The sequence below is a fragment of the Ursus americanus genome, chromosome 3 (genome assembly GCF_024610735.1).
Source record: "Ursus americanus isolate L20-20 chromosome 3, mUrsAme1.1.p, whole genome shotgun sequence".
Lineage (NCBI taxonomy): Eukaryota > Metazoa > Chordata > Mammalia > Carnivora > Ursidae > Ursus > Ursus americanus.
Window position 1 is genome coordinate 4124459 of NC_142129.1, and position 17760 is coordinate 4142218.

A 17760-nucleotide genomic window follows, 5' to 3' on the forward strand; every position below is an offset into this window, starting at 1 on the left:
AGAATGCTGGGCTCTTAAATATTAGCTTTTGTAGCAGCTAACGAAATTTGACACTAATTTAAGAAAAGCCTACCTTGATACAGATTTCTTCATACAAGTTGGGTTGGAGTGCCCTTTAGTGCTCCTAAAGTACATTCCATTTATACATAAAAATGCATGTATTACCCTTCTTGTCATCTTCTTAGTTTGACATCAGTTTTATGAATTAAGTTCTGCCACCCAAGCTTCACTATTGCTTTTCTTTCTATTCTTTCACTATTATTAGCTTTTCTAAGCTCTTCAGTATCTGGTCCCAGGGCCAAATCATGATTCAAGTCCCCACTTTCCAGAGCTGATCCTGCTACCTGCTACCCTGTTGCCCCTCCCGGCTGCCCCTGGGCTCCTTGATTCCTGAGCCCTCATGGGCACATCTGTACGGGGAGTCCAGTGAGTCCTGGTGCCCCTCCCCAGGGAAGGGTCTTACCCTGCTCTCCCAAGACTCACAGCCAACACATACCCAAGCTCCACTTAAATCTCATTTAAATGTCTCACTCTGTAAACTCCTTCCTGTCAAAGCAAATTGCCAATACAGAGTGATTTAATCCCCTTTAAGAAGTATTCTTAATTGTGACATTTTCATTTTGCCTCGGATCAACAATTTAGAAGAATCATCTTTCTCATCTATCATAACTAATATCATAGATATTAACTTCAAAAACCTCTTATCTGTGCAATCATCCAATGTTGGACTGTGACGTCTATGCTGAAACACTGACAATCTCAATCTACTTTTTTTTGAAGAATGCATCAGACTCGTAATTAAATAATTCATTACATAATCAGTCATACACCCTTTTTGCTGCTGGAACGGAAACCCCAAGAGGGAAAGGCAGGATTGTATTTTGCTCACCGAGGGATCCCCGTGTTGGCCACAATGCCTGCATAGGAGACACCAGACAGATACTGCGCATATGCCCCTCCCTCCCTTGGTGGTTCAAGCAATGATTAAAACCTCACTGTCACTATCACCACCACCACCCCCGTCCCACTGCTACACTCACCAAGCCTTTTACTGAAATCACTAGCCCTGGAGTTGGGTTCCATCCCCTCCCCTGGCCCGGGTCTCCACTGATGAGGATGCCAGGAACACACACGCTACCCCTAGAGTAAGGAACCGAAGAACCAGAGTCCAAGAGTAACCTCGATTCAGTTCTCTGCTAAGCGAAACAGTTGCTCCTCGGCGTCACACAGGCAGCACAGAACACAGGAGAGCCTCTGCTCGTCCCACATACAGCCGTGGACAAGTGCTGAAAACGGCAGAAAGCCCCGCTAACCAAAGCTCTCTCCCACGGAAGTAGCCGGGGCACAGTAGGGGAAGTCCTGTGATACAAAAAGATTTTAAAATACTGGACGCCACAACAGTAACACAAACCCTGAATCGTGGAACCTACCCGAACGAACAGATAACCAAACGAGCATGTGGTGAGAGGCTGAGGCGGTAAGTGCAAAGTAAAGGTCGGATTACGGACAACAGAGGTAAATTAGTAGATAAGCTTCCAAATGTCTTTCGTGTGGCCTCAGTGGGCCCGGCATTAATATTTTACTGAATGATTCCTTTTTTATATATATTGAGAAGTGCCCCTTTACCCAGGAAGCCCAAAGCTTGACCCTCCTCTTCAGATGACAGAGCTAGCTGCACGCATCTGAGCTGGATGTCACTGGCTTTCTCCCTCCTACCCCGTGACCGGGACAGCTTTCCCGCTGAACTTCTTTGAGCCTCATTTGATCAATGGAGGTAATATCGCCTCCATCCCGGGCTGTGATGGGAATTCAGTGAGACGCAGCTTGGAAAGGGCCTACCTTATTGCTCGCCCCGTGCTAAGCTCTTGGAAGTGATGCTGGCAGAATGACAGGGTGCTGGGCCCAATGGCTTCCTTGCCCCCTGCCCCAGACGGCCTCGGCCTCTCCCTCCCACTCAGCGCGGGACCCCAGTGCCTCCAGACCACAGGCGGGTTATTCCACCGAGTGCGCCTCTTGCTCTTAAATTCTTGGAAGAAGGAACAGTTCCATCAAGCACTGGTGTCCTTGGCAGTCTTCTGATCCTCAATTTAGCCTAAATCGTGTTGACGTCTCAAGCACTCAGCCTCCGCGAGCCTGGGACAGGTTCCAGTCCCTCTCGGTGAGCGTCCCTGGCTTTGCTGGCTGCCCTACAGGCCACTCATCGCAATGTTCTGGCTTTAAGGATGAATACAAATGAAATACAAGAGGCTTATTTCTCCCAGTTGAGAAGACAGTTGACTCTTGAACAACAGGGGTGAGGGGCCCTGGCCTGATGCCCCGTGCAGTCGAAACTCCGTGTGTAACCTTTGACTCTCCAAAGACCTAACTGCTCCCAGCCTACTGTTGACCAGGGCCTTACGGATGACACCAACAGTTAACACGTACTCTGCATGTTACGTGTATTGTGTATTGTGTTCTTACAATAAAGAAAGCTAGAGAAAAGTTATAAAGAAAATCATAAGAGAAAATCCAGCTACAGTAACCGCACTATATTTACAGACAAAAATCTGCCCACAGGCGGCCCGTGCAGCCCAAACCTGTGTTGTTGGGGTCAACTCTAAGGGAAAGCCTCGCCTCCTCTCCTTTCACTTTCAGGATTCACCTTCGAAAAATGTGTCCTTGGAAGCACTTTTCATCTCTCTGAAATGTATCCTTTTGAGGACTAGATAGGCCTTTTGTTGCTTAATGACCCGGGACCCTCTTCCCGAGGAACCTGGGAGCCAGATTTTTGAAATGCAAACATCAAGGGAGAGGGCTCCCCTCCTCCCAGTTCCTGTGGGAGGGCAGGCGCCTAACATTAATTGCTGGAAGGCTCCCTCCGTTATGCAGGCTACCTCCTGCACAGACAGGAGACCACTTTTCCTTTAGATACAGCCACGAAGCTGACACAAACGGTCACCCCAGTGACCAGGTGAGGTCAGCATGAACCACGTGTGACACACGGTGCTGTGAAGGCAGGAAACACGTGTGACGCAGGCAGTATCTGCTGGGCTGTGAGGGCCACGAGGTTTCTCCTTTGCGATTTCTTAGATAGCCTGTGATATGCAACACACTCTGGTCTGATGCTTTATTCAAGTAATAAAAGTGGTTTCTTACTCCACTACTTTTGTGGATAAGATTTCTGGGTTGGGAGAATCTGTTTTTAATTATACTTCCCCAACACATCGCACACGGGAACTTGCAGAAGGCTCCTGAACGGCATTCTTGCCGGGACTACACTGCAGTGGAAGTTCCACACGCCTCTCCTTGTTTCTGTTTATTGCTGAAAAGCTCAAGGCAGAAAAGCGGAATAACCTATAGGCTGAAGTAGTCAGGAAAGCTTCTACAATAAGATGCACTGTGCCAAGACCCTGTGGCGACCCGGACTAACCTCAGTAAAGCTATCTGCAAACAGTCGAAATCTTTGCTCTTCAAAGCATTGCAGGAAAGTCCTTAGGTCAGGACCGAAACACAGGGGTGTATCTTCCGTTGATTGGCCTAAGAGCATAACCTAGGAGAAAAACGCCATTCCTGGGCCCATTCCAGCTGGTCCTGGCACAAGTGTGCCATGATCTCATCAAGAAGATGGTTCTTCATTATCATCCCCTGACCTATCTTTGTGATAGCCCTTTCCTCACCTTCCTGTGACAGCCCTTTCTTCACACCCCATGATGGCCCTTTCCTCACCTTCCTGTGACAGCCCTTTCCTCACACCCCATGATGGCCCTTTCCTCACCTTCCTGTGACAGCCCTTTCCTCACACCCCATGATGGCCCTTTCCTCACCTTCCTGTGATAGCCCTTTCCTCATCTTCCTGTGATAGCCCTTTCCTCATACCCCATGATGGCCCTTTCTTCACCTTCCTGTGATAGCCCTTTCCTCACCTTCCTGTGATAGCCCTTTCCTCACACCCCTTGATTGCCCTTTCCTCACCTTCCTGTGACAGCCCTTTCCTCACACCCCTTGATTGCCCTTTCCTCACCTTCCCGTGATAGCCCTTTCCTCACACCCTGTGATGGCCTTTTTCTTACTTTCTTCTGATAGCCCTTTCCTCACCTTCCTGAGATAGCCCTTTCCTCACACCCTGTGATGGCCCTTTCCTCACATCCCATGATAACACTTTCCTCACCTTCCCGTGGTAGCCTTTTCCTCACACCCCATGATAGCCATTCCTTACCTTCCTCTGATAGCCCTTTCCTAACCTTCCTGGGATAGCCCTTTCCTCACACCCTGTGATAGCCTTTTCTTCACACTCCATGATAACCCTTTCTTCATACCCTGTGATAGCCTTTCTTCATATACCATGATGGCTCTTTCCTCATACCCTGTGATAGCCCTTTCCTCACATCCTGTGATAGCCCTTTCCTTGACTTTCCTTTATGAAGGACAATTTCCCCTCCTAACTCTACCGCAGTGACCATTAGTCTCTGACCCTGTAGCTCCCCCATGACTGTGATCTGGGGAAAGAGGGCTTTCAGCCCCTGTCCACAGAGACCTCTATAATACACTACACTGGCTTTGCAGATCCTCTTCATCCCTTAAATTTGAAGTGAATCCATTGTCAAGGAACCAATCTCCATGAAAAATTCCACATCTCATATATTTACAGGGTGGTCCTGAAACATTTCTCAGCACTTTAATATTTTGGATCACACAGAAGCTTTGGGAATGCATTAACTGTCATTAGCATTGTTAATGTAACAGGAAAATTTTTAAATTTGCATAAGAGCATTTTAACATCATCTCCTTTATATGTACTAAAGAAGAAGGGGGGAAAAAGCCTTTGTAGTAGGCTTTAGAATAGTCTTATCTGCAGTAATTAACATTTCCTAGATGTCTAAAAAAATGAATCATTTTAAGTAATCATAGCTAAAAATAAATTTTAGAACAAAGTGGGAAAATACCCAATTTTTCTTTAATAACAAAAGTAAGAAATGAAAGCCATCTCTTTAACCCTGATTCCACCCGTGTGGGCACTTAGTCATGAGCCAAAATTTAGAATGAAACTAGGAAGGAAAATTATCTGTGGTCATAACTCACAGACCTGTTTGCTCCCAAAAGGGAAGCCATAGATGAGGCCCAGAAGAAAAGATAAGACGGGATCAGTGGTGTGAGACAGATACAAATTAAGTCTCCCCATGGGGCACAAGGGAAGAGACACTCTTCTCCTCTTCCTGCACAATCTCTTTCTGTCCTTTTCAAATCTTGTTTGCATGTAAATCTCTCTAATGGCTAAATAAGCCTCTGACCAGTCTCTCAACTCAGAAATGCTTCCTCAAGGACCCAGGAGCCGTATCTCTGAAAAGTAATCCTGGAGAAAGAGAAGCCCCACCGCCCCGTTTCCTGAGGAGAGATGGGCCTGACTTGTCCCCAGACTCCGCGCTGCAAACCTGACCCGACAGAGGCGAGACTTCTGTCTTCGCGGTACAGTCGAATGTTTATTCAATAATAAAACTAATTTCTTTCTTTTCTCACTCTGTGGTGAGCCTTTCTGGGTGGGGAGGGGTTTGTTTTTACTTGTATTTCTCCACCAGGGGCTTTGACAGACAACAGGCCGCGCTCGCAGTCCGTGGGGAAGGTCTTCCGAGGCCTGCTTAGCGCGGCTGCCCTGGGAGCGGCGGGCAGGCCAGAGCCCGGGGGCAAACTGCTGGCCCCCGGTTCTCTCAGAGAGAAGTACAGAAATCGAGAGGACGCCATGTAGAAAGGTTTATAGCAATTTTAACGCAGTAATTTTACATGTTTGGATTCAGTAATACAAGATTTGGGTTTGCATGTGGTCTTTTTTTTTATTATTATTCTTATTGCGTTTTATAAAGGTGCTGAACCATGATGGAATGGAAATTTAAAAACAAAAACAAAACACCCGTCCCTTCCCCAGACAGCCCGAGAACTGGCAAGTTCAGAATTACAGGTAAGCACGCGCCAGAATCCCTGGCTACACCCGGATGCAGGACCCCAGCCCACAAGTTTCCAGTTTGGCAGGTCCCACGGAGCCAGGAGCGTGCACAGTCGCCAGGCGATGCTGCTGTTGCTGACACCGCCGGCCCAGGAGCCACACTTTGAGAACCAGTCTCCAGAAAGGATTTCAGAGGAGTCACAGCATCCCCACCCCACACTATAGTGATGGTACCACAATCTGTATGGTCAGAGTTCCCTTAATTTTTCTAAACACATCCAGCAGGGACCCTGCATCAGTTTCCCTCAACATGACATCTTAGCTTTACCTGTGCGGAGCCTGGTGTAAACCACAGGTAATTCCTACAGGCCTGGTTTCTTGTACTCACTTCAGTAGTATGTTTGAGAAAGGCCCTGTGTTTCTGAGCATGGTGTCCCCCCTCTCTGCCACTGCCCTGTACCTCATTGTATAAACACACTGACATGGTCATGCGTCCTACAGTTGACAGGGACTTGACCAGCCTTCAGTCAGGAGCCCTAAACAGTCTCGTACATGTCTCTCGGTGCACATCTGCAAGGTTTCTTGCGGGCATATCCCCAGCAGTGCCATCGCAGGGTCACAGGGCAGGTACACCACCAATGTCAGCAGCTACAAGTTTTATCTGCCCCCCGCCCACCAACCTGTGCATAGGGTTCTCACTATTTCACATCTTTGCCAAAACTTAGTGTTACAAATCTCTCAAAAATATTAGACTTTTCAGGGAGTGTTTTCTCATTGTGATCTGAATTTGCTTTGCCCTGGTTATGCTAATACAGTTGAGGAGCTCGGTGGATTTTTATAAAATTCCCCAGCCCCGAGAAGAGCTGCCCCACAGGTAGACTCCAATCGGGCTGAAGCTGCAGCGAGGACTGGGCCGCTCTCCTCTCCAGCTCTTAGGAAAGCCAGTGTTTCTGCAGGTGGCTGGATCGGGGCTGCCCTGTGGCTTGGGTGGCGATCAGAAGTGTAGGTGGCTTTCATTTCCTGATGTTGCTGTGAACGGGCAGGTTCCGTTTCCCTCCCACACAAGAAGGTCCTAGGACATATCACCTTTTGTCAGGGTATCCTGTTTTTCGCACGGGAACAAGAAGGTTAATTGTAAGTAGTGGCAGTTTCTTGCTTCAAGATGAGGTTGAACTACTCCATCACATCAAACAGAAAGGAGACTTTAGAAGATGACATCTTCTAGCAGCTAGACAGACGTAATACTTGCTTTACAAAAGGCTCACTGTTGTCATAAAGTTTTGCAGGGAACGCTCCCATCTTTTCTCTCAGCAAATCTGAGCCGGGCCGGTCATGAGTGTCCTGGCTTTCCATCAGCAAGCCTCGAGACTTCCCTCTCTGGAGATTTTCATAAAAGATCATGCTTCACTCTGAAAAGTCTGCGTGTGTTGAATATACCCCAGATTTACTCATAGCTCTGCAAGTTAATCTCTAACCTTTGTCTGTGGCGTCCTTACACAGGAGAAGACATTTAACAATAAAACAGGAAGAAACATGTAGAAGCTGAGAAATTGAAAAAAAAAAATGGTTGGATAAAAGAAGGTGTCTCTAACTGTTAAATGCACGGTTATTTCAATCAAGCTTTTAAGTGAGCTGAAGGAAACAGAGATATTTTTCCTGGAAAAGACACCATGAGGGACCACATGACAGCAGTGAATTTCTCAGAAACCTTGGGCTGTCACGTGAGGAAGGGCTTAACTTTACTTAGTTCGAAGGCTTAGTTCCAGGACGACGGAAAGTCACATGAAGGCAGGTTTCATTGGACCATAAGAAACACCATTTGAACAAATACAGCCTGTCAACAAAAGCAGAAGTTTCCAGTCCCTGGATGTGTTCCAGGAAGGGCTGGAAATCCTACAAAGCAGAGCATGAGAGGAGATGGTGTTCTCAATGATCTCCAGACCCTCTTCCATCTTTCGGGCTCTGTGTTTCTATCCATTTGTGGTGGGGAAGAAGGTTTCTGAAGGAAAATGTAGCGAAGAACTGACAAACTTGGCCTGGAGCGGTCAGCAGCTGAGCCTCTGCTCTCTGCTGCTGAACGATCTTGCCACATCTTGGGTCTTTCAACACAAAACAGAAGTATTTGTCCTGCTAGCACAATGGGTTGTTCTAACATAATAGAGTACGTGAAATTACTTTATAATCTGTAATGGCGCTATGCAAACCGTCGTCAGTTTCGACATCAAAGGGTGGGATTTTAAAAACACATGCACAATTTAGAGTCCTAGAAGGAAGAATAGCACACACAAAAAAAAAATCCCCTTACAAAAAGTTTGCTCAGGATGTGAGTTGGTCTAATAAACAGAAATTTCTGGGAAACTAGTATTTAACCAGAAAAATCTTTGGTTTTCTGTTATATATAATTATAGTTTTTATAAAATGTGTTCTTTATGTGTGTGCATGCCTGAGCATGGAGAATCTAGTCTACAACTGAATCCTTTTTGTAAAAATGAGAGGGGTTTTTTTTGGTTTTTTTTTCTTTTTTTTTAAGATTTTATTTATTTATTTGACAGAGATAGAGATAGCCAGCGAGAGAGGGAACACAAGCAGGGGGAGTGGGAGAGGAAGAAGCAGGCTCATAGCAGAGGAGCCTGATGCGGGGCTCAATCCCAGAATGCCGGGATCACGCCCTGAGCCGAAGGTAGACGCTTAACCGCTGTGCCACCCAGGCGCCCCAAAATGAGAGGTTTTTGGCTTGAAGTTCATTACTTCTCATTTCCCAAAAATACTGAATAAGAAGGTATAGAGAATTGAATGGAATGTGCATGGAGTCAAAGATGTACCCTAAAAATCCACATTAGCTTCAAGTGCTATAATCATAAGCAATTGTTGGTCTCGTTTATCCAAGTTTATCGTTGGGTGCCCATCAGTAGAGGTTTAGTATGTGTTGCTATATAACCAAAATCATGAAATGAAGGGCATCAGTCTAGTAGTCTGGGCAAAAAGGGAGAGAAAAGAAAATCTCACTTTTCCTTTTTTTTTTAATTTTTTATTTAAATTCAATTTTGCTAACATATATATAGTGTGATCTTAGTTTCAGGGGTAGAATTTAGTGATTCATCAGTTGCATATAACACCCAGTGCTCATCACATCACACGCCCTCCTTAATGCCCGTCCCCCAGTTACCCCATCCCCTCAACCCCTCCCCTCCAGCAACCCTCAGTTTGTTCCCTACAGTTAAGAGTCTATTCTGGTTTGCCTCCCTCTCTGTGAAAATCTTACTTTTCAAATACCACGCTCATGAAGAAAATGTGAACAGCCCTAGTTTTCTCCCACAGCAAGACCCAATCCCACCACACCCACAGCTGGTGCCCTGCCAACCAGGTCTGGTGGCCAGCCTGGCTCGTCAGCAATTCCCTTTCTATTTTCACAGATGCATAACACCAAACTGGAAACCAGAACACCCTTGGCACCGCTGTTCTGTTACGGGGTGGTTATGTTCTCCTAATAGCTGAGCAAGTCAAGCAATCACAGTGACTGTGCCCACAGCGGATGTCACCCCACCCATCCGCAGCTCTGCCTCAGAGTGCGCCGAGCACTTTACATCTCAGAAGTGTGCGCGGCACGCGCGTGTGCACAGATAGGCACGCACAGGCACACATGAAGTTCTGCCTGAGTGATCAAGGCTTGCAGGTTACCGCTCTAGATTTTATGACTTACTGGTATAAATCTATGCCATCTACTTTCTTTGTTTATAAACAGTGACACACTGCAAGAGTGACGGGGCTCTGAGCTGGAAGACACCAGAGAAGTCGGTGCCGAAGAAATTACAATGCCAACAGAATGTTTGCTCTGGTGTGGATGGTTACTTCTCAAGCACGTCCTCAAGTCAGTGTTGAGGAGACAAGGCTGCCCTGGCTGGGAAGAGGGAGGAGAAAGGGACTTGAGGAATAATCAATCTCTTCAAATTCCCTGATCTTACACAGGAGGACCTCTCTGGTCCTAGGAGCTGACTGCAGACGCCGCTTAGAGAGCTCATAGCAAATTCTAGAATTCCACCTGCTGGTCCAAGAGCTATGTTCTCTCTTTTACCTTCTTGTTCTACTTGCTCTATTTAGTTTGAAATGTATTTCCAAGTGGATCACAGACAAATCATCGAGTATCTTGCAGTGAAAAGGACTGTTATCTCTGTGTGTGAAAAAAAAAAGGGGAGTTTCTTCCAGTGTTCTTGTTTTTCCCCATCCCCAGGTGAGAGATGCAAAAAAGACACAGTGCGTTCCCTCAGCTTTTCCCCTGGTGACTACTCTTTTCTTGTCCCTCCCCATCTTCTCCTTATTCTATGGTCTCCACCTATCTTCCCATTCATTTTGCTTCCTCCACGACCCAAGAAACCAGACGTGATTGTGCCTTTCCACAAACCAAAATTGGCTTCTTATAATGGTAGCATTAATTCCTTAGACATTGATGATATTGCTTATTTTAAAACTTCATGTCTAGTCCAGTGACTCTCCCTCTTGGCCACACCAAACTATTAAACGTATCAATGCTCAAGGTGCAACGCACAGCAACTACATCAGACGATCCCGTGAGCATGGGTGTACGTGTGCGTGGAGGTGTGGAAAGCCCAAAGCTACCTTTCAGTAGTGACGAGAGTTCCTCTGGTGTTATAAAAGTGCAGCAAGCTTGAGGACCCCTGTCTTGAAACAACCGTCCTCAACTCCGCCTGCCCAAGGGGCCACCTGATGCCTTTGGATTTGTCAAAGCCTCCCCAAGGATTTTAACCATCCAGCCAACGCTAAGACCTATGAACCCAGATGGACCTCCAGACCTCCCACCTCTTGAATGGACGCCCTTTCCCATGCCACAGAGTAAAGGGAATTCTGACCGGTTTCGTCCACCTCTGTTCTCTCGGCTCAGGATGTACGTGTCCTACAAAGTCTGGGACATGCTCTTTCTTGAGTTCTAAAATGCAGTCCTATTAATCAAAGAAAATTGGCTTCTATAACCAAAAGAGGTCACAAAATTTCCCTCATCGCTGAATTTAAAGTAATGAAAGGAAAAGAAAAAACAGGTCTGGAGTAAATTTATTTCCCTCCCCACAAAAAGAGTACTGAGTAGTTATTTAAACAGGATGTTGGGATTTATAACAAATATACACAGTTAACCCTTGAACATAGGGGTTAGGGGCTCTGGCCCCCCCGCACTGTCAACAATCTACATATGACCTTTGACTCCCCAAAAACTTAACTACTAAAAGCCTACTTTTGACCAGGAGCCTTACCGATAACATGGTTGATTAACATATATTTTGCACGTTCTATGTATTATTCACTGTATGCTTACAATGAAGTAAGCTAAAGAATGTGTTATTAAGAAATTCATAAGGAAGAGAAAATACATTTACAGCATTCTGCTGTATTTATTGGAAAAAACCCACATACAAGTAGACCTGTGCAGCTCAAACCCAAGTTGTTCAAGGGTCAACTGGAGTTTTGTCTGCATCCAGGGTTCACAGTTCCCCAAACCCTTGGAATTTCCTGAGTAAGAAGAGTGATGAGGAGTACCTTTTGTCATAATATTTTATCTTTTGTCCTTAGTTCCTGAAATCTCTTTGGAGCCATCAAGGGGAAACAGGTGTCTTGTTTTTCATAACCAGCCCCTTTCAACTACAACTGAGCTTCTGTTCCTGGTTTACCACAAAGGACGCTAAAGGATAACAATGTCCAGCCAGGTGAAGAGATACAGAGGGCAAGGTCTGGCAGGGTCCCACACAGGAGCTTTGGTCTTTAGGTAGTCCCTTGAGGATGGGGGCTGCGTGCCAGGGAAGCCAACCATGTGGTAAGAGGGTTGGAACTTTCAGTCCTACCCAAACGTCCGGGCAAGGGAGAGAAGCTAGAGATGGAATCCATCGCCAATGACCAATGACTTAATGAGTCCTGCCTATGTAATGGGGCCTTCCTAAAGTCCCAAAGGCCAGGGTTTGGAGAACTTCCAGGATGGGGAACCAGGACACAGTCAAGGTGGTGGCACCCCATACTCCGCAGGGACAGAAGCTCCTGTGTTTGAGACCCTTCCAAGCCTCAGCTTCGGTATCTCTTCACCTGGCTCTTCATTCATTGCCTTTCACACCATTTGTAATAAACCAGAGATCTAGGAAATAAGCTGGTGTCCTGAGTTCCATGAACCACACTACCAGATTATTGGAACCCAAGGACGGGGTCATGGGAACCTCTGATTTCTACCCCATTTGTCAGAAACACAGAAGTACCTTAACTAATTAAGATTGGTGTCTGAAATGGGGGCAGTCTTCTGGGACGGAGTCCTCAACCTGTGGGAGGTGACCCTACCTCCAGCTAGCAACGTTGGAACTGAACTGGATTACGGACATCCAGCGGGTGTGAGAGAATTGCTTGGTGGTGCTGTGAAAACCACATATGGTAACCCCTAAAGTGAGCATAAGCTTCCATTTTATTGTAGCTGTAAGTGGAAAATACTGCACGCATGGAATTCTCTCTTGTGTTATCCGATGAACTAGAACTTGAAGGAGTTCTTAAAAGAAAAAAAAAAGTACGACTAAAATCAGGGACCTTTCTCACAAAAGCAGTCTGTGCAGGCGTGGAAATGAGCACCTGTCTGTGCATTTAATTCAAGCATCCCCTTGAGTCTCACGGTGCACAACAACTGACCAGGATGAACGAGGGGCGCTGACACCTGGAAATGCACCACCTCTTAGCAATAATAACACAGGGAGCTCAAAGTGCAAAAGACGAACAAGTTTTGAGTCATGTCATTAGCATGAGGACAGGGCACAGGAAGGAGAAATTACGGAGGTAGAGGAAAGACCTGCTTAGCATATCTGCACATCCCAATGCCAAGTCCCAGGGTGCCATGAAGGCAAGGACCTGCAGGGGGAGAGGAGGCCAGTCCTCTGCACCCAAGTTTTCCTCAAGGTATTTCCTAAGACACCGTCAGCTGACCACCCCTCCCTGGGTCTGGAGACTTCTTCCTGGAAACTTCATGAACTCTCGGTATCTTTGATGGGCAGCTAACATGTGTAAAGTCTTCCCAATCCTGCAAATCCTCTACAAGCGGTGCATGAAATGGACTCTTGCTCTGCTCTTTCTACCTGCACAGGGGATCCATCGAGATTTCGAGGAGTCCAGCTGTAGGGCTGACAACTTCATGAAGGGATGCCGAAGAACCAGGAAGCAGAGAAATGTCAGCAGAAGCACCACCGCCCTGGGATACCCGGTGAGAATTCTCAAAAACACGTCACCTTAGAAGGAATTTTCGGAACCCATTTCAGGAGGGCAAATTCCCCCCCAAAACACACACTACAATGCTCACATTTCGAACCAACACCACAGCCTTATGTCAGGTGCCAATCCGTAGAAGGAAGCAGGAGTGGTGTTCCCGATCGCCCTCAGACACAGGGAAACGCTGGCGTCACTGAAGGTGTATCCCCAGAAAATCACCCACAAACGTGCACTGTTGTTCCCAAGAAGCACTCAGCAATGGGGGGTGTGTCCCACACAGATCCCTATAATTTATCTGAAAACCTCAAAGTTTCCTCTGCTCACCTGGGCTTATCACACATAGGGTACCAATGCTGGAAAGTCATTCTGTTTATCAATCCATGAACTACTCAAATGGCCTGAGAGAATGCTCTTACTTTAGGTCGTTCTGCTCCAGGGTTTTTATTTAACATAGGAAGGGGAAGGCAAGATCGGAACAGATACTCGGCTCATAAGATCACAGGTATCTCCCATCAGTGACCAAAGCCCAAAACTCAGTTCCAGTGACCACAGGAGAAACATCTGCTTTCCCTCTACAGGGAGCTAATTCCTAGGCTGCAACTTGCATTTAAAGCCAAAACCAACCAACCATGAGATTCTCAAGTGTCCCTGTGGCTTGCGGACCCCTGATCCTCTGTGTCCAGTTTCTGATCCTCCTCTGACACAAGTGTGGTCACCAAGGACCCGCCTAACCCACCAACTAATTGCAGAGCCACTAACATACCAAGGTAGGGGGAGACGTTCCCACAGGGCACAGGGCAGTCCCCAAGGCTTTTATTTTTAACCAACCTTTACTCAGTCCCTGCTGAGCAACGCGGTGTGTAGAAAGAGCTCATGTGGATGAAGTAGAGGAATTTAGCTAATAATATCCTTCCAATAAAAAGATTTTCTATTGATCTTAGAACCTATCATAAGAGGATATGCTTCTCCAAAAGGACCAGTTTAATTTAAACAGTGGTTAAGTTAGTACTGTATCAACATATTAATAACAGGGGCGGTTGGGCAGAAAAAACACGCAAGTCCCCTCCCCATGGATTTTCAGATGAAGATTTTGTGAAAATACAGTTATTTTTAAACCTAAGTTTTGTTCTGGGAGAATGGGAAAATCTCGATCTCTCTCTCAGAGTATTAAATCACAGATGGAAAGTGCCATGCTTAGTCTGGGATTTTTTTTACAACGTTAGAAATTAAGTTTATGAAACAGACTCTTCTCAAAAATCAAAACAGAAGTTATGAACTGTTTCCACCTTTGTTATTCCTTTTACTCATGTATTAACCCCAAATGGGATTAGGTAGTATGCCGATAAGTGTGCCTTCTCTCAATCATCTGTCAGCAGGAATAAACTTCTAAAGCCAAGTGTGAGGAACGGAGCCTTCAGGAAGATTTCAGACAAGTCCCAGGTCCCCGCTGGCCACGGACGGGAACGTAAGTGACAAGAGGCTGGAGCCAACACCCCGTTGACTTGCCCAGCTGTGGCCGGAGGTGGCGCATCTCTGACCACAATGGCGTTACCAAGTGTCTCCCTTTCAAACATGGAACCTCACGTGTGCATCCAGAGAGCCCGGGGAGCTGGGAACAGAGCTGCAGTTTGCGTCCGGGTGTCCGTGTGCACGTCCATGCGTGGACTCTGCAGGCTGGAGAACGTTCTCTCCATCACAGTCAGATGTGCGGCAATCCGCTGCCAGAGCGGAGAGTGAATCACCCTGTCCTCATCCGGGACGTAAAATAGCACCTGAATTCCAATCAAGTTGCCAGTGAAAAGAGTTTGCCAGTCATCCAGTCCAAGACAGGCTGTGCTGAGAGAGTCTTCCAAGACGACTGATGGGGAACTAAGATCAGGAAACCCCCAAAGAGCAATTTAAGGGAGAAATGATCACTCGATTAAAGCTGTGTGGATGTAGCTGGAGCGTAAAATTTCAAACAAGGTTCAAACCAGACGGCAGAGTAAGAATTACCAATGCAAGAATTGACAGAACATTGAAACGCTGACAAGTCTGGACCTCATTTTCTCTGAGGCCAGTGATGAGCCTGAAACTATGGTTCCTGCAGAATTCACTAGGCTCAGCGCAACTTGTTCTAATTCTACTTACGAACAGTAGACACCGAGGAGGCTACAGAGTGAGCACGCGGAACATCTTTATTCAGACTATGAGGGAAAAAGTCCTTCCATCTTTCATTTTCTGAAGTAAACCCAGAGAGGGCATAGCGGGAGGGAGGACTTCACAAGTTTTTTAGATGTCATATAAAGATGTTGCTATGTCCCAACATACCAACTAAGTCATGAGAAGAAACACCTGTTTGACAACAGATTTAGGTAATGAATCAATAATGTGTCGTTATATTACCAATAAAATTAATTCAAATTCTTTCTTCTGTCTCAGTCCTAAATGTGGAGGTTTTACTAGCACGTTATGGCATAATATAAAAGGGGAATTATGGATGCAGGTGGGAATTTAATTGGAAAACATTACTCCATACACGTTTCTGCCCTGTTTATACAAAAAAAAAAAAATATATGCTGAACAGCAGAATGACTAAAAAGAGAGTGGGAAAATTAGGGGAACAGATGTATTTTCACAAACAAGCAATTAGGTCAGTCAGCCACAGAACCCACAAGTGGATGAAGTTCCTTGAATGAGGGGCTTATCTTTGGGGCATGGGGGAGAAGGGGTCCTGCAAAATAATCCCCTCCATGTAGGTATTGTGCTCCCAGAGCTATTCTGAATGGAGTGGTACACACCTCAGGCCAGAAGTCAAGTTCAAGTTCGGAGCAGAGGGAGCTCCTTCCTCAGGCAGGCAACAGGTGTCCTGCTGTGGGTGTGGTTAAGTCAGCTGGATATTTGCTCAATTCGAATAAATTTTTTCATTTCTTGTCTCTTTTTGTTTAAAGCAAGACCTCAAAATGGGTCACCGACTGGGTTATCCCAAACACACCTCCAGCCACCCCATCTCTCCTCCCATGACCTAGACCCAACCCACCTCACAAACAACTCTAGACCCAGCGCCTGAAAGAATTCCTGCATTTCCAGCTGTACCCTCAAAAGTAACATGCCAATCCCCATCTTGTTGTCCCTATCTCATAAAAAAACTACCCGCAAGCAATATAAAAATAGAGACCCTCTTCCTAATCATCCTACACCAACACCGAAAGGGTTAAAACATCACCCAAATAAAAACGCACAGGCACACACACAATTTCCACAGAACAAGATGGCAACCTCCTCGTCCTCTCCAGGAGGTTCCAGCACCCTGACCCCCTCGGCCCCACGCCCAGGGCACGGGGGACCCGGTGGCCGGATTGCCGCAGGCGAGTCGCAGGGCGCAGGCCAGGGCGGGTGGCTCGCTGGGAGGCGGAACGCCGGGGTCCCCGAGTTAGCAAAGTTGTGCATGCTACGACAGCCCCTGGCCCTGCATCCCTGAGCCTCCCGCCGCCCAGAGGGTCTCCCGCCGCACGGTAATTCTTGGGGACGCCTGGCCGTTATCACTCTCGCTGGCTCGCTGGCACAGGCAGCCTTTTGGGGGAGCAGGGCCCCGTTAGATGGGCAGCCGCGGAGGCAGCAGCCTGAGCAGAGCGAGCGGCGCCGCCCCGAGTGTGCCAAAACGCTCGCCAGCCCCAACAGGTCTCGGGCTCCGGGAACTAGGAGCCCAGAGGCCGCGCGGGCATCAGGGCCCTGGGCCCTCCCCTGGCCGCGGCGACCTCCTCTCCCCACCTTGCCCCCAGGACAGCCCCGGGGGTCGGCTTGGAACTCGGATCGCCGCGCGGCCGCCGCCCCTTCCTCGCCTCACACACCCACCCCTGGCCCCAAGCCCCACGCCCGAAGGAGAGGGACGGCGACAGCGCGAAGTTGCGATATGCAAGCAGGCGCCTGACCCTCGGCACCCTGGCGGCCGCGGGTGGGCTCGGGGGGAAGTGGGGGAGGCGCCACGGCGCGCAGCCGCGGGTCGCGGTCAGCCCGGAGGCTGGGGACTCACGGGGACAGGACTCCCCCACCACCGCTCCTCACCGCGGGCGCTCCCGACCCCGCGCCTCGCCCGCCAGACTCACCATCACGTTGCCCTGCATTTTAGCTGTCTTAATCATCGCCTTTTCCTTCATCTCTCCCTAAGTCTGCAGCGACTTCTGGCCTCGGGAAGAGTAACTTAATCCATTGTCCCGGCGGTGATGAGAGATGCGCTGGCGGTCGCTGGGTGGAGTTGGCTTGGAAGAACCCCAATTCTTCCAGGTCTTCGGTTCCCCCACCTCTGCCCGCCCCTCGCTTCTCCCAGGCGGATCACAATAGCGATCAACTCTTTTTGGCCACCGTGAGAAAGGCAGAAAAAGCCGGAGGGGAGGGAGTGAGGGTTGCCGCGCTTTCAACAAAAGCCCGGGGCCGCGGGCCGGGGACAGGGCCCGGGAGGAGGGCGGGCTGCGAGCGGAGCGGAAGCGGTCGGGGGAGCGGTCGGGAGGGCCGGCTCCGACAGCGTGCGTGTCCGGCGCTCGCCGTCAGCGCTCCGCCAGCCACAGCGGCGCGGACCCGAGGGGCGCACGCGGGGACACCCGCGGCGCGGCCGACCCGGGTCTCCTCCGGCA

General features: G+C 48.0%; 1 protein-coding gene across 2 annotated transcripts in view; it reads right to left on the reverse strand.

Moving 5' to 3' along the window:
• Positions 1-17760, reverse strand: part of DPP6 (dipeptidyl peptidase like 6) — an 889057-nt gene that overhangs the window by 789306 nt on the left and 81991 nt on the right. Inside the window, exon 1 of one of the 2 annotated variants that reach the window (XM_087860659.1) lies at positions 17236-17423. The exons of the other annotated variant lie outside the window; for it this stretch is intronic. Within the exon in view, the coding sequence (XP_087716785.1) occupies positions 17236-17286 (51 nt within the window). The 5' untranslated portion in view covers positions 17287-17423. Of the gene's footprint in view, positions 1-17235; positions 17424-17760 lie in introns of those variants that run through there. 2 annotated transcript variants of the gene reach the window in all.